Below are 13,973 nucleotides of genomic sequence, written 5' to 3'. Positions count from 1 at the left end.
AGCCATTGGCCATTTTCAACCAATCTTCTTAGGATTATAACAGAGATAAGATATGATTAAATCTTATCATACTAGAAAATCCTATATAATCAGCATCTCACTCATGAGTAGTGATATAATACACTTTTATGCTCGTAGGAGACGTCTGAGGGAGGAATCCTATTTCGAAACAAATCTCAATCCTTATGACTAAAAATGGATTAACAATGTATTATATTTATAGGGACTAAAAAGGATTGAAAATAGTATGTGTGGACCAAAATGAATAAGATAAAGATTAAAAGGTAAAATTTGTGTAACTATAATGATTAAATGAGTTACTTAAAAAAAAAGACTAAATGAGTAATTAAATGAAAATTCTATTATTATATTATATATTATTTATAATCTTTAAGGAAGGGCTATGAAGGCTGGGCAATTTTAACAGCTGTAGACATTATTGAGAATCAGAAAACTTCGTCCATAGAATAAGAGGCTCAATTACAAATTAGGAGCAAAATAGAACGTGCCAAAAAGGAAGAGAAGATTCAAGATGGAGTACAAACTAAATATACCCTCGTTGGTTTACCTATAAACGTCTTTAATACTTGTTAAGATATTCAATAAACATCATGGACAAAACTTATTTCGGTTCCGTTTCTTTATTTAAACAATTACCCCTGCTAATTATTATGTATGGGTATGAAAACAACCATCAGACTATTATTTAGTGAGTTGCATATAGTTAAACAACCAGCGTTTTGAACACTTTATTTAGACATTATAACTATAAACATCTCAGCAAAACTCATATTTGGTTCAAATGTTATTTGTTGTACTTGCACTCGTAACAAACTATTTTCGTTTCCAATACTCAATATTTGTCTATAAACATCTGCATATGTTTCACTCCAATCTTTCCAATATCAACCAATTTACCAATTGCAACGACTCAAATCATCATGGCTCCAACCGAGTTCTTCATGTGGGGGCTATGTTTGATATTGGTCTTTGCTCATTACCAAGGTGCCCAAGGGGAAGAGTCTATACCAGGTCTTGGTATCAATTGGGGTGCATTAGCATCCCACACTTTGAATCCTAACGTAGTGGTGAATATGTTGAAGGACAACGGGATCAAGAAGGTGAAACTTTTTGATGCAGATTCTTGGACCCTGAGTGCTTTGTCTGGTACAGACATTGAAGTCATGGTAGGAATTCCTAATGATCAATTGAGTAAATTTGCTGGAAGTAGCGGAGATGCTGAAGCTTGGGTTAGAGAAAATCTCACCAAACATATTCATAATCATCATGGGAGCGTCAACATCAGGTATGGTGGCATTAAGTTCCTTCACATAGGACTCAATAGTTACATGCATCAGAGTATCATGGTAAACCAAATAACCTTTTCCAAAAAACAAAATGTCCTTTTCTCTGTCCCCTCAATTCAAAAATTATACTTTATCCAAAAAAAGAATCTTAACTATGAGAAAACGTTGCCTTTTAACTGTGGATAACTCTTTAATTAGAAGATGAAAAATTATTACATGATTTAGGATCATTTGATCTCAGTCAATTTTTATGACACGTTATTAAAATTTTTAATTAGGTGTTGTTACACATTATTAATTATTTTGTAAATTAAAAACAGTATATGAAAATTGATCAGAACCACATAATCTCGGACTATTTAGTAATTTCTTTGGAATGAGATGGGAAATTAAGCAGGGATAGGTGATTTCAATTCTGTATCATGAACATCATGAATTTAAGTCGGTGAAAATTCAATTTTTTTTCTTTCCTTTCCTTGATTACTCACAATTATGTTATTGCAGACACGTATCTGTTGGAAATGAGCCATTCATGAAAGGTTACAAGGGTGCATATGTGAAGACCACATTCCCAGCAATGCAAAATATTCAAAAGGCCATCGACAAGGCTGGTCTTGGAGACACAGTGAAGGTGACAACGGCTTTGAATGCCGATGTTTACGAGTCTGCTTCAGACAAGCCATCAGATGGAGATTTTCGGAGTGACATTTACGATGCCATAAAACAAATACTAAGTTTGCTTCACGAAAGGAACTCACCATTTCTTGTCAACATATACCCTTTCCTCAGTCTCTACCAGAACGACAATTTTCCTGAAGAATTTGCATTCTTTGATGGTCAAGGCAGAACAATTCAAGACAAAGATGCACAATACAGCAATGTCTATGATGCAAATTTGGACACCCTTGTTTGGTCATTGAGAAAAGCTGGCTACCCTGACTTGAGAATTGTGGTTGGTGAAATTGGATGGCCAACTGATGGCAACAAAAATGCTAATAACTACAATGCAAAAAGGTTCTACCAAGGACTACTCAAGAAAATGGTACACAAGAAAGGAACTCCTCTTCGCCCCGGAGCCATGGAGATGTATCTGTTTTCTCTTACTGATGAGAACTTGAAGAGCATTGAGCCTGGCAACTTTGAGCGTCATTGGGGAATTTTTGGCTACGACGGAAGGCCTAAGTTTCCCATTGATTTTTCTGGTCAGGGACAGGACAAATGGCCAGTGGCAGCCAAAGGTGTTGTTTACCAAGAACGTCAATGGTGTGTCCTAAGTAGTGATGTTAAGAACTTGAGTTTGGTGCCAAGTGCATTGGACTATGCTTGTGCTGGTGCTGATTGCACAAGCTTAGGATTTGGTTGTTCTTGTGATAAGTTAGACCTTGCTGGCAATGCTTCATTTGCTTTCAACCAATATTTTCAAACAAGGGACCAAAGTGTTGAGGCGTGTGATTTCAATGGAATGGGAACTATTGTGAAACAGGATCCATCAAAGGGAAGTTGCTTGTTCCCTATAGAAATTGAGAGCAGTGGTGACATGGTTAGAGCAATGCGTGCGATTGGAAGCATTTTGATTGGATTGGCATTGTTTTTCGTAACATTTACGTAGAGACCATATGGATGGTACTGGTATACTAATGTTTACCATGGGTAGGGGCACGATTGATGTAATGTTATTGATGTTATGCCATTAGTTTTTATTTCCTCTTGCGGTTTGTAGAAATGATTTAGGAAGTAGATCTCTCTAGGATGATTATGGAAATAAATCGTCTATAGTCAAATTTTAACAGCACGCAGTTCTGTTATAATCTAATGATTACAATTTTCGGTTTCATTGTGTTTATTATCAGAAAATAAGTAAAAGGTTGAGATACTCTCTAGTTCATATGCAATATTTTATTTTATACGGTTCAGATGCAAGATTTAATTTTTTTATACTTAAATATTAATTGTTAATTTATTTGTGAGAAAAACTCAAACTTACGATCTGTTCGCTCCTCCATTTTTTTCTTCTTAAATCCTTCTCCCTTCAAATGCAATATGATGTATTAGGCTAGTTGAGAATACTCAAAAAAAAAAAAAAGAAGGGTGGTTGAGAACATCAAATCACTTGTTACAAAGAGAGATGAGCAAAAGCACACGAAAAAGAATCATTTTAATTAGTATAATGGTCGGTGTAAAAATTAATAATGTGAAATAATCAACTTTATTCACTCTTTTTTTTCCTTTATAAAAGTCCACATTATCTACCAAAAAAGAGAAATAGCATGTGATCATACCTTTTCACTTATATAGTTTATCTTGACATTATCTTTATTTGACATGGGACTTCAACATTTTTCATTTTTCTCGTGACTACCCTCATGTGAAACTTTCAACATATTTCTCTATTTAGGTGTAACCACACCTTCCCTCACACTCAATAGATTCTTATATAGATAAAGAGATGTGTTGAAAGTTTAACATGACGGGTAACTATGAGAAAAATGAGATATGTTAAAGTCTTACATCAAATAAAGATAATGTCGAGATAAACTATATAAGTAGAGAGCAATCCTCACCTTATAAGCTGATTTTTAATCCCTTCATTTCCTAACAATCACCACCAATTCACATAATTTTTTAATAAGAATAAGATTTAGATATTATATTATGAATATTGTTAGTATGATTTTTTAATTCAAATCAACATTTTATCTGGATAATTGCTATATACTTAAGTTATCAAATTTAGTTGGATAATGGTATTAATAATACAAATAATTTTGTCTTTTTATATATAAATACATAGTCTATTATCGAGTGAACTAGATGTCTAGTGTTACAAAATTGAAAATCTAATAAGTTACATTAAATTCGTAGAAATAAAATAAAAGTTTGTTGAAAGAGTATAATAAATAATGGGTTGTTAATAATCTTTATCCATATTCATTTTTTGAGTGTTGGGTATCTCCTAATTTTATAGAAATTAATTTAATGGGTTGACATATTTTTTCCTCTATGATAGTGAACGAGTTAATTCTTGGCATGCCTATATGTAATACTACCAGGCCGAAGGCATTTTAATCCTAGCTAAAGGTATCCTTTTCTGTGATATGGAGAAACCAAAATCAAAGAGGCAGCAAATGGTGAAACTTATTTTGGAAGCTAAACGTACCAGAGATTAAAATTTTCTGGTGGACAGTATTTTCTGATATCCTTCCAACCAATTAGTACAATCTCATTCACAACCATGCATGTCTTGGCTAACCAATTAGTTGTGAATAAATACCATTTGCTTTCTATTTGTCTCCGATGGACCCTACATTGCATGCCACGTTATGGTAAGGTTATCATCACTTCATCAACTATCAACCTTATTCTTCCACCTCTGAGGAGAATATCGATCAATGCTCTAAGTTTTACATCAAAATGTTGGAATTATTTTTAAAAAAATAGGGGAATAAAAGCAAAAACGAATATAATATAGAAGAGTACCTTCACGATACCAGATCTAAAATTGAGTTTAATGGTAATCGGATCTACCATTGACATGTGCAGCTCATGCAGTCCGTCTAGCTTTTACTCATTGCGTAAACAATTGAGATTAAAATTATCTGTGTTAATTACTAGTGTCACTGTTATCTGCACACACACACCTTTTACTTTAATTACAACCATTGTTCTACAGTCTAAAAAAATTAAGGTGTTTTAAATTGCATTTGCAATTATATATAACAACTGTAATCTCATTGTGTCTGTTGTGAATTAACGTGAGACAGTTTCAATTGATATTGTCTATTCACCCCTAGGTTGCACGACAATCTGTAATCACGATCTGGTGTCCGACATGTTACTGCCACATCGATCTCATAATAATAAAGTGCATAATTTAAAACATTGGTAATTTGGTGCAATGTTAAACTAATTAAGATAATTTTGAATTATCAGATTTTTATATATTCTACAGTTGTTGGAGAATTATTTTCGAGACAGAAACCAAACAATTCATAAACTTTAGGTGATGGATTCATAAACTAAATCACTTCAGCATAACCTTTTATTATCATCAGCTATTGTTTCTTACATTAACAACCACTTTATTAAGTTATTCTTTTATGTATTTAAATTATTTTAGATACTGCCTGTACCATTTAGCATAATAGCAAGCCACGTTATCCCAATATTTTAAAAAAACATTCTACGATTGCGAATTCAATCGCAACCTCAAGATTTTTGGGATCTCTAAAAATACTACTGCGACCACATCGATCATGTTTATCAGCAATTCCCTGCAATATTATGTATAGCAATCGGGACCCAATTTAAACTCTCTCTCTCTCTCTCTCTCATTCAAAGGACACTTTCTCCTGTTTTCAAATTAATGTTTCTTTTTTCCTGAAAGCAAAATAGTCTAACAGTCAACTGTAACTTTATGATTAATCCTTCTCAAAAAATACAGAAATCATCAAAAAGTAGATTTTATCTCTTCCGAAAAAATATTTTTCATGTGAAAAAGCTAAAGAATTGAACTTCTATTTAACATGTTTCAAAAATTCAACTATCTGAGTGATCCCATGTTCAAGGGTTCATTCGGTATAATGAAAAAAATAAAATTAAAATAGAGTTTAAAACTGAGAATTTCACATTTTTTTACTGTTTATTCTCATTTTTTTCTCTCCAAATGAACCCCAAATGTTAAAGCTTTTTTGGGAACCCCGAAAAGGATATCCTTTTATAACATGTGGTACATGATTGGTATCTACTGTTTTTCAGTTTATCTGTTTATTCTGGTTTCTCTTTGATAGTAAGTGATAATAGTAAGAAAAGGGATCTTAATAATGCTTACTCCTCCTCCTTCCCCAGCCCAATTGTCTCGAAGCTTCTCATAGTCCTGCATTTTCTTTCTCTTTCCCACCAACCCATGGCAATAAATATGTGTTCTTCCGATAAATCAGGCCCAGGAATGAGCCCTCGCATTTCATTCTCACATGATCCGAAAAACACAGTCCCACTTGAAGAAGGCCCTGACCAAGACACAAGCTCAGACTTTGTTTTCTGCATCACAAACGCACAGAAACTCTCTTCAGCCGACGAGCTTTTCTCCAACGGCAAGATCCTTCCCACTCAAATCAACAGCAGACTAGTTTCCATTCCCAATTCCAATTATGCCCCACGACACCACCACCCCCAACAACAACAACGCAAGAAGATGCTAAAAGAGTTCTTGTCGGAACCAGATGAGGACGACATCATCGACATCATCATCGAAGAAGAAGAAGAGATGAGGCCCAGCAATTCAGTTAAGCTTTTCTGGCGTAGCAGCAGCGTGAACTGTGACGGCGCCACGCGTGGGAAGAGCATGCTTCGTTCTTCTCTGCAGTTTCTGTCGCGAAGTTATTCAACAGGGTCAGCACCAAACACGCCAAAACACCACGCCGTTAACGTTATTCCCAGGCATAAGCTGGCGAAACAGTCCTCTGCTTCCTCCTTTTCCTTGTCATCCTCGTCCTCCACCAGTTCAGGTGCTTATTATTTCTATGATTCCTGCCAAAAGAACCCTTCCTTGAAGAAGAATTTTTCCGGTAATAATGGAGTTCGAATTAGTCCAATCTTGAATCTGCCGCATCACAAGGCCACTAGGAGCATTTTCGGATTTGGTTCACTCTTCTGTAATGGCAAGATTAAGAGGAAGAAGAAATAGAAACAGGTAATAATAGATTCTTCTTTTTTTATGTATATTTTTTAATGCCCAAATCAAAGCTCAGACTACTTCTGGTTCTGCTGTGTATGTTTATATATTTTTGGTTCCTGCACCATTGTAAATTCTTGAATATCATAAAGAAAAAGAACGAGGGAAGAAAAAAAAAGTTTAATCGGTATTAACTAACATTATATACTGCGCTAAATTGCAATTTCAAATCCAATGATGCTTCTGTTTTTTAATCTGATTTTTAATTGTAACATTGGTTTTAATTTTATGAATTGACAACTTTGATCATCTGATATATTATTAATTAATAATTATAATTAAATAAAAATATTAATCATTAAAAAAATTTAATAAGAAATTATTAATTCTAACGTAATGCTCATGTCAGATAAGTCACATCTCGTGGTGCAGGTAGTAAAATTATTTGCAGAGAGTTAATAATTTTTATTAATTTTTTAATAGTTAATAATTTTTAATTAATTTATAATTAACTCATAATTATTTGTTAATATTTACCTAAGGGATTAAAGTCATTAATTTATAAAATTAGAAAGACCAAAATGACAATTTAATCATATACTAACAAGTTTATGGTTCAAGTAAAATCGAGTTTGATCTCTTAAAGTAAAGTTTATAAAAGCATTATACAAAAAAAAACCATGTTGCAAAGAGAAAGTTTTAAAAAAATGGTCAATCTTATTTTTTTTATGAAGATTAATCATTAGTTAAATTAGTCATGATAAAAAAAATTAACATTATTTATTAACCAGAAATAAGTTATTAAAAGTAATTATTACTTATAAAAATAGAAAATTTTATAATATAAAATGGTTTATTATTAATTAATTAAATCATAGTATAAAAAAATCTTTAGCCTCTCGGTGCTTACATGTATTATTGTTAGAATAACAAAGGCTTGTATTTGGAAATATTGCATGGAGAATGGGGGTGTCAGTGTAATTCTAGACAATGAAAAGCTACGGGTGAAGGAATGAAATGGAGAAGATCAAATCATTCTTATCGCCATGTTTAGGGCAAAGGGGACAAATAAACAATGCATCCTCCTTCTCTCGTGGGCTCTTCCTTGCTGTTTCTTACCTTTTTTTTTTATCTTTTGCATTTTTATTAATAATTACATGTGGGTGCTTTTTGTTTTTTTGCTTCTTGTTTTATGTATTCTTTGCTTTTTAAGCTGCATGCTCTCAAAGATTTAAAAATCTATCAGTTATTGGATACCTTTAATTTTGTTGTTTTTTGTTGTATTGTTGTGCCGCGCTGTTCATAAGAAAAAAAGAGTTGTTTCAAAAGAGAAATCAATTTACACACTGATACAATTTATCATATGTGTAATTCATTTTACTTTTTTTACTGACGCAATATGTAATTCATTTTTCGTACTTGGTTATGGAGTTTACCATAAAATAAAACCATCCGGAGCATAGTTCAATTATTGAACATTCAATGTTAAACCAATCAAGATTTCAGAGTTATATTTAGAGTTTTTTACATATAAAATAAAAATAAATAAATATTTACTCAAATAATATAATTCAAAAAATATTTATCCAAATAATATAAAATAATGTAACAAGTGAGAAATCGATTCCCTCATATCTCATATCGATTTCTCATTTTTTTTTACAATACTTTAGAAATCGGTTCATGAAAAACTGATTTTTAAAGTACTATTTTTTTCTTTTTTAAATCATGATATGAAATTGATTTTGAAGAACCAATTTCATAACGTGAGTCTTTTTGTTTTCTTTTAATATTTTTTTTATTTTTTTTAAATTGATTGTTTTTATTTTTTTCCTTTTTAATAATCTATATTTATGTTTAAATTATTTAAAATAAAAATAATTTCTGTTGTATATGTTGTTGTTATCTTTTTTATAATTTTTCTTTTATCATTTTTTGTTGTATATGTTGTTATCTTTTTCATAATTTTTCTTTTATCATTTTTTGAAGAGTTAAAATCTTTTTTAAAAGTGAATGATGAAATATCATTGATTTGAAAAAATAAGAATATGAAAATAAACATGTTTTCATTCCTTCTATCTTTATTTTGTATTAATTTTACCAAAAACACAATAGTAACTAACAATAATGGCTAAAACCCATAAAAAATACTCACATAAAAAACTATGGAATATTTGGATATTGAAACTAAAAAAAGAAAAAAAAATATTTTGAAACCCATATCGGACTGGCTGGTTCGACCGAGAATCAGTCACGTATTGAGTCCAATGATCCTAAAAATCGATGCGTCCTTAAACAAGTTCAAACCACTAAACCGGTCAAAAACTAATGGGTTAAAGGGTTTCGCTCAATTTTAAAATAAAGCTTTCAAAACAACGTCATTTTGTTGGGTTTTTTTTAAAGAAATATTATAACTTATGACACTTTTAAATGAACTTTGCTTTTTATTATTATCAATTATGCACATACTATTTTTTCCAATATTATTGGGATTTTATATTAAAATATTAAAAAATTATTAAAACATGCTCGGTTCACTTCAATCATTGACCCTTGATCCGGTTCGATTATCAAAACGTTGAAGTCAATTGAACTTAATTGGTTTGGACTTGAAAACTCCCCAAACCTAAACCAACCTATTCAATCATCCTTAAAAAACGTAATCTTTCAAAAGTTTTTTACCCAAAAAATATAAAAAAATAATTATTTATCCAAATAATACAACCATAAAATATTTATTTCAATTATACAAAATATTGTAGCAAGTGAAAAATTGGTTTTTTCAAACGAATTTCTCACTTTCTTTTTCAAGAGTTTCATTTAAGGATTAACTGTTTTTTTTAATACTATTCTAGATAAATTATATTTTTTCATAAATTAATATGTATAAATTAGAAAAATTAAAAAATTAACACCAATTAAAACAAATAAAAAAACCAGTTAATTTTTTTAAAAATACTTATTTATTGATTATGATTTGTTTTTGGTTTATTTAATCTTTTGACTCTACATTTCTTTTTTTTAGTTTCGATATCAAAATATTCTATAATTTTTATCAATTTTTAGTCACTATTATTAATTACTATTATATTTTTGGTAAAATTACTACAAAATAAATATATAAAAAATAAAAATATGTTTATTTTGTATTTTTATTTTTCAAATCAACCATATTTCATTACTCACTTTTAAAAAAGATTTCAACTCTTCAAAAAATGATAAAACAAAACATATGAAAAAAATAACAACAACATATGCAAAATAAAATTATTTTCAGTTTAAATAATTTAAACATAAATACAGATAATTAAAAAGGAAAAAAATAAAAACAATTAAAAAATAAAAAGAAATAAAAAAATAACAAAAAAAACCCACATTGAGATTGATACCTAAGAAACCGATTTCATAACTTGATTTTGAATAAAAAAAAAACAGTACTTTAGAAATTTGTTTCCGGAGAACCAATTTCTAAAGTATTGTAAAAAAACAAGTGAAAAATCAGTTTTAGGGAATCGATTTTTCATTTGTTACAGTCTTTTATATCATTGAGATAAATATTTTTTTGGTTGTATTATTTGAATAAATATTTATTTTATTTGTATTTTTTAATGTAAAAAATCGTTATATTTACTCGAAAAAATATATTTAAGGGAGTAACTATGATACATTGATACCTTAACAGCAGGACCGGTCTTAAGCTTTTTGGTGTCATAGTGTGACGGGGCTTGAATAAAAATATTGGGGGAAGGGGTCAAAAATAAGATTTGAATAAAAAAAATACTCCTAATTTTTTTATTTAATAATTTCATTTAAATTTTCTAACTTTTTTTCTAGTTTGAAAAAAAAGAAAAGAAAAAATATTAAAATAATTTAATTATCATTCAATAACTTTTTTTACCAAAATCATCAGCCTATCATACTAAAACTAGACAAAAAAAATTGAGAAAAAGTTAAAGAATCTTGTAGTAAAGTTGTACCAAAAACCAAAGAAAAAGAATATATATGAAGAGGTTTGATCTATTCAGTAAAGGATAGCACAGGAAAATCAAAGAATCTATTGAATAATGGGCAAGTAGAGAACTATTGTATTTAAGAGAATGAAAACTATCTTCCTTTAAAAAAAGAGAGAGAGAATGAAAACTATTGACTTTTGCTATTTCCACTCCCCTTGTTATTAGTACGCTCCTCTTTTCATTTTTTCCCCCCAAAATACTCAGAAAATACACTCTCCTTTGCATACATCCATAAGTCTTGCATTTAAAAAATTGTTCCCAGTCCACATCTCAGAGTTGCATTCCATAAATTCAAAATATTATGCTGGATGATGCATTTATTTTAATTGGCTATTTGGCTTTATATATTTTTTTTAAGAAGAACAAAGAGGACGGAAAGGACATTTGCTCATCGTGCTATATATGCATAGCTCTTGCAAAACTTCTTGGCACCAAGCATCATCACCATGTAAATTAAACCTCATTTTACATAAACCATGTCATCTAAGCAAAAACATTATAATAAATAGGAGCGGCTCCTTTGATTGCTTTGCCTGTCAAAAAGAGGGAGGTGAAAGAAAGTTAAAATTAAAACCGTTCTCCAGGCCTCAATCATATATAGCAGATAGCATAAAATTATAATATCATGGTGATGCATGTGTAATAGGGTGCATGCTCATGATAACAAATCATTTGTGAACATCTCCAGGTATATTCTATGTAACTTTGACAAAACAGAAAAAGGATAACACTAATGGGAGATGAAGGAACCTGAACCCCTAAAGCCATGTAACTATTTTTTTTGTTTATATCTTCACCATGCAAACCAATTGGCTAGTTGAAACATCAATAAAGCAATAACATTGTGCAAAAAAATGATCTTGTAGAATTTTCTTGAATTATCTAATTTTATGATAAAAATAGTTCTTGGGATTCCATTGGAGATGTCCAATACCTCAGCAGTTATTTGAAATAGAGACTTCGCAAAAAATAAGAACTTGGGGTACAATGAAAAATTGGTCATGACCATCGATATAGGCTACAACAAGTGACAGTATTATTGAGGTGATGAGTGTTGTAGAACAAAAAGATGGGGGAGATTGAAGTTTAAACAAGAGAAGGGGACATCGAGAGATTCTGAAATCTGGAAGAGAAAACTTAACCTAAATAAAAGGGAGTGTATTTTAGAAAAATAAAATAAATAGGAAAGTGTATTCATAATAAAGGGGAGTGGAAATAACAATAGTCAAACTAATTCTCCTTGATTTTGAAATCTGATACAAGGCTATCTATACTATGGGCTTTTATTTGTCATTCTTCTACATTCTATTAGCTATTTTATTATTAATATCTATAAACTAAACATAATGCTGAAAAGAATTACATCGTTGATGCTAAGTTTGGGTGGCCATGCTCCCCCCATCCCTTAGTAGCTCCGCCCTTGTCTGGGCAATTTGAAAAATTGAGAAAATTCAAGACTTTTATTTACGTAATTACATTAATGTTGATAGAAATAGAAAGAAATAATATATCATATTTTTCTGTTTACGTTTAACATTGTGCATAAATTGCTTATTCATTTTCTCAAAATTATGGGTAGACTTTTTGTTGAGAAGTGAAAGCATTATCCATTAGTTGAGTACTAATGACTAGTAATCATTTTCCCAAATAAATTATTGGTAATTACTTAATTTTTTATAATAATTTTTAAAAATAATTGTAAAATTATATGTAATTTTTATTTTAGTAATTATATAAATTGAATAAAAGAATTTGATGTTCGTCAAAAGATGAGATCCTGAGCAATTGCCCATCTTGATTGTGTTCAGAGTCATCATTGCTTTTAGGTGTAAGTGTCATTGTAAGTCGTCGTCCAACATTTGTTAAAGGTTAGTATATATTACTATAAATGGTTGAAACTTTACCATAATCAATAAGTAATGTATATTTGATAATTCACTCCTTGAATATTAATATTCAAGAAAAGGGTCGATCTTTAGATATTTAAAAATAATTTTGATTTTATACTCTAGCCTTTTCATATTCAATTTATTCTTCTAATTTTTATTATCACATTAAGTTAGTATTTTATTATATAAACTAGTTTTTGGACCAGTACAATGCACAAATTATCTTTTGATATTTAATATTTAAGAATGAATTTACATATAAAAATAAATTTATATGAATTTTTCTTTTAAATTAATGCGTTAAGTATTAGTTGTTTTTGTTGTGATGTCAGCCCAACAAAGCATAACATTTAGAAAAGGAAAATACAAAATTATCTAGTTTATTGATTTCAAGTTTTTTAAAAAGGTGGTGCATAAATATCAACTGTGTGACTACTCAAGTGTACAGCGTATATGTGCAAAAAAGTTAAATATCGCTGTGTGTTTTTCATTTTAAATTCTTTACCCCATAAAATTAAACTATTCATTTTTCCAAAAACCTTCATCATCTTCGTTTAGTCCTTCCAAAAATCTACCTGCAAATACATATAATAACAATTAGAACATTTGGTTAATGTTATTTAGCACTCAAATAAATAACTACATGATGTGAAATTATCCATGTTTTTCTGTGCTGATCCAATTTAAGCCGATAATTAATTGTTATAACTCTTCAATGAAGAGAAGAGATTACAAAAGATTTTGAGTGAACATCAAAACATAATGGGGAAAGAAAAAGCTTTTCGGGATCAACATTTTGATGGGGTAAAACTCTTGGAAGATATAAGATCAATCCATGGCAGTAATTCTTATAGAAGAGAAGCAAATCACTGATCTTTTTCTCTTCTTGATGTATCAATCCCTTGCTCTGCTTTAATATAATTCTATGCACAGTGGATAGACACACTCTTTTTGGATGTATTATTGCAGCTATACCCCTTATACAGACCTGCTTTTTATATATAATATAATTCTTTTGCCTTAAAAAAAACATCGAAGCATAATGAAATTCAGTAAAATAAAAACCATTGCAGTGGTGAAAAATATCCCTCTT

General features: G+C 30.1%; 2 protein-coding genes across 2 annotated transcripts; both read left to right on the top strand.

Moving 5' to 3' along the window:
* Positions 1–521: 521 nt before the first annotated feature.
* LOC114414057 (glucan endo-1,3-beta-glucosidase 8-like) lies at positions 522–3,128 on the top strand. The gene is made up of 2 exons (XM_028378423.1): positions 522–1,306; positions 1,812–3,128. The coding sequence occupies exons 1-2, from the start codon at positions 942–944 to the stop codon at positions 2,914–2,916; spliced, it is 1,470 nt and encodes a 489-aa protein (XP_028234224.1). The 5' UTR covers positions 522–941; the 3' UTR covers positions 2,917–3,128.
* Positions 3,129–6,045: 2,917 nt separating this feature from the next.
* LOC114415730 lies at positions 6,046–7,161 on the top strand. Its single transcript, XM_028380562.1, has one exon. It carries the CDS (start codon positions 6,211–6,213, stop codon positions 6,988–6,990), a length of 780 nt encoding a protein of 259 aa, XP_028236363.1. The 5' UTR covers positions 6,046–6,210; the 3' UTR covers positions 6,991–7,161.
* The last annotated feature ends 6,812 nt before the right edge of the window (positions 7,162–13,973 follow it).

The sequence above is a fragment of the Glycine soja genome, chromosome 6 (genome assembly GCF_004193775.1).
Source record: "Glycine soja cultivar W05 chromosome 6, ASM419377v2, whole genome shotgun sequence".
Lineage (NCBI taxonomy): Eukaryota > Viridiplantae > Streptophyta > Magnoliopsida > Fabales > Fabaceae > Glycine > Glycine soja.
The sequence above is the reverse complement of the archived record's forward strand: the minus strand, read 5'-3'. Positions and strand labels throughout refer to the sequence as shown.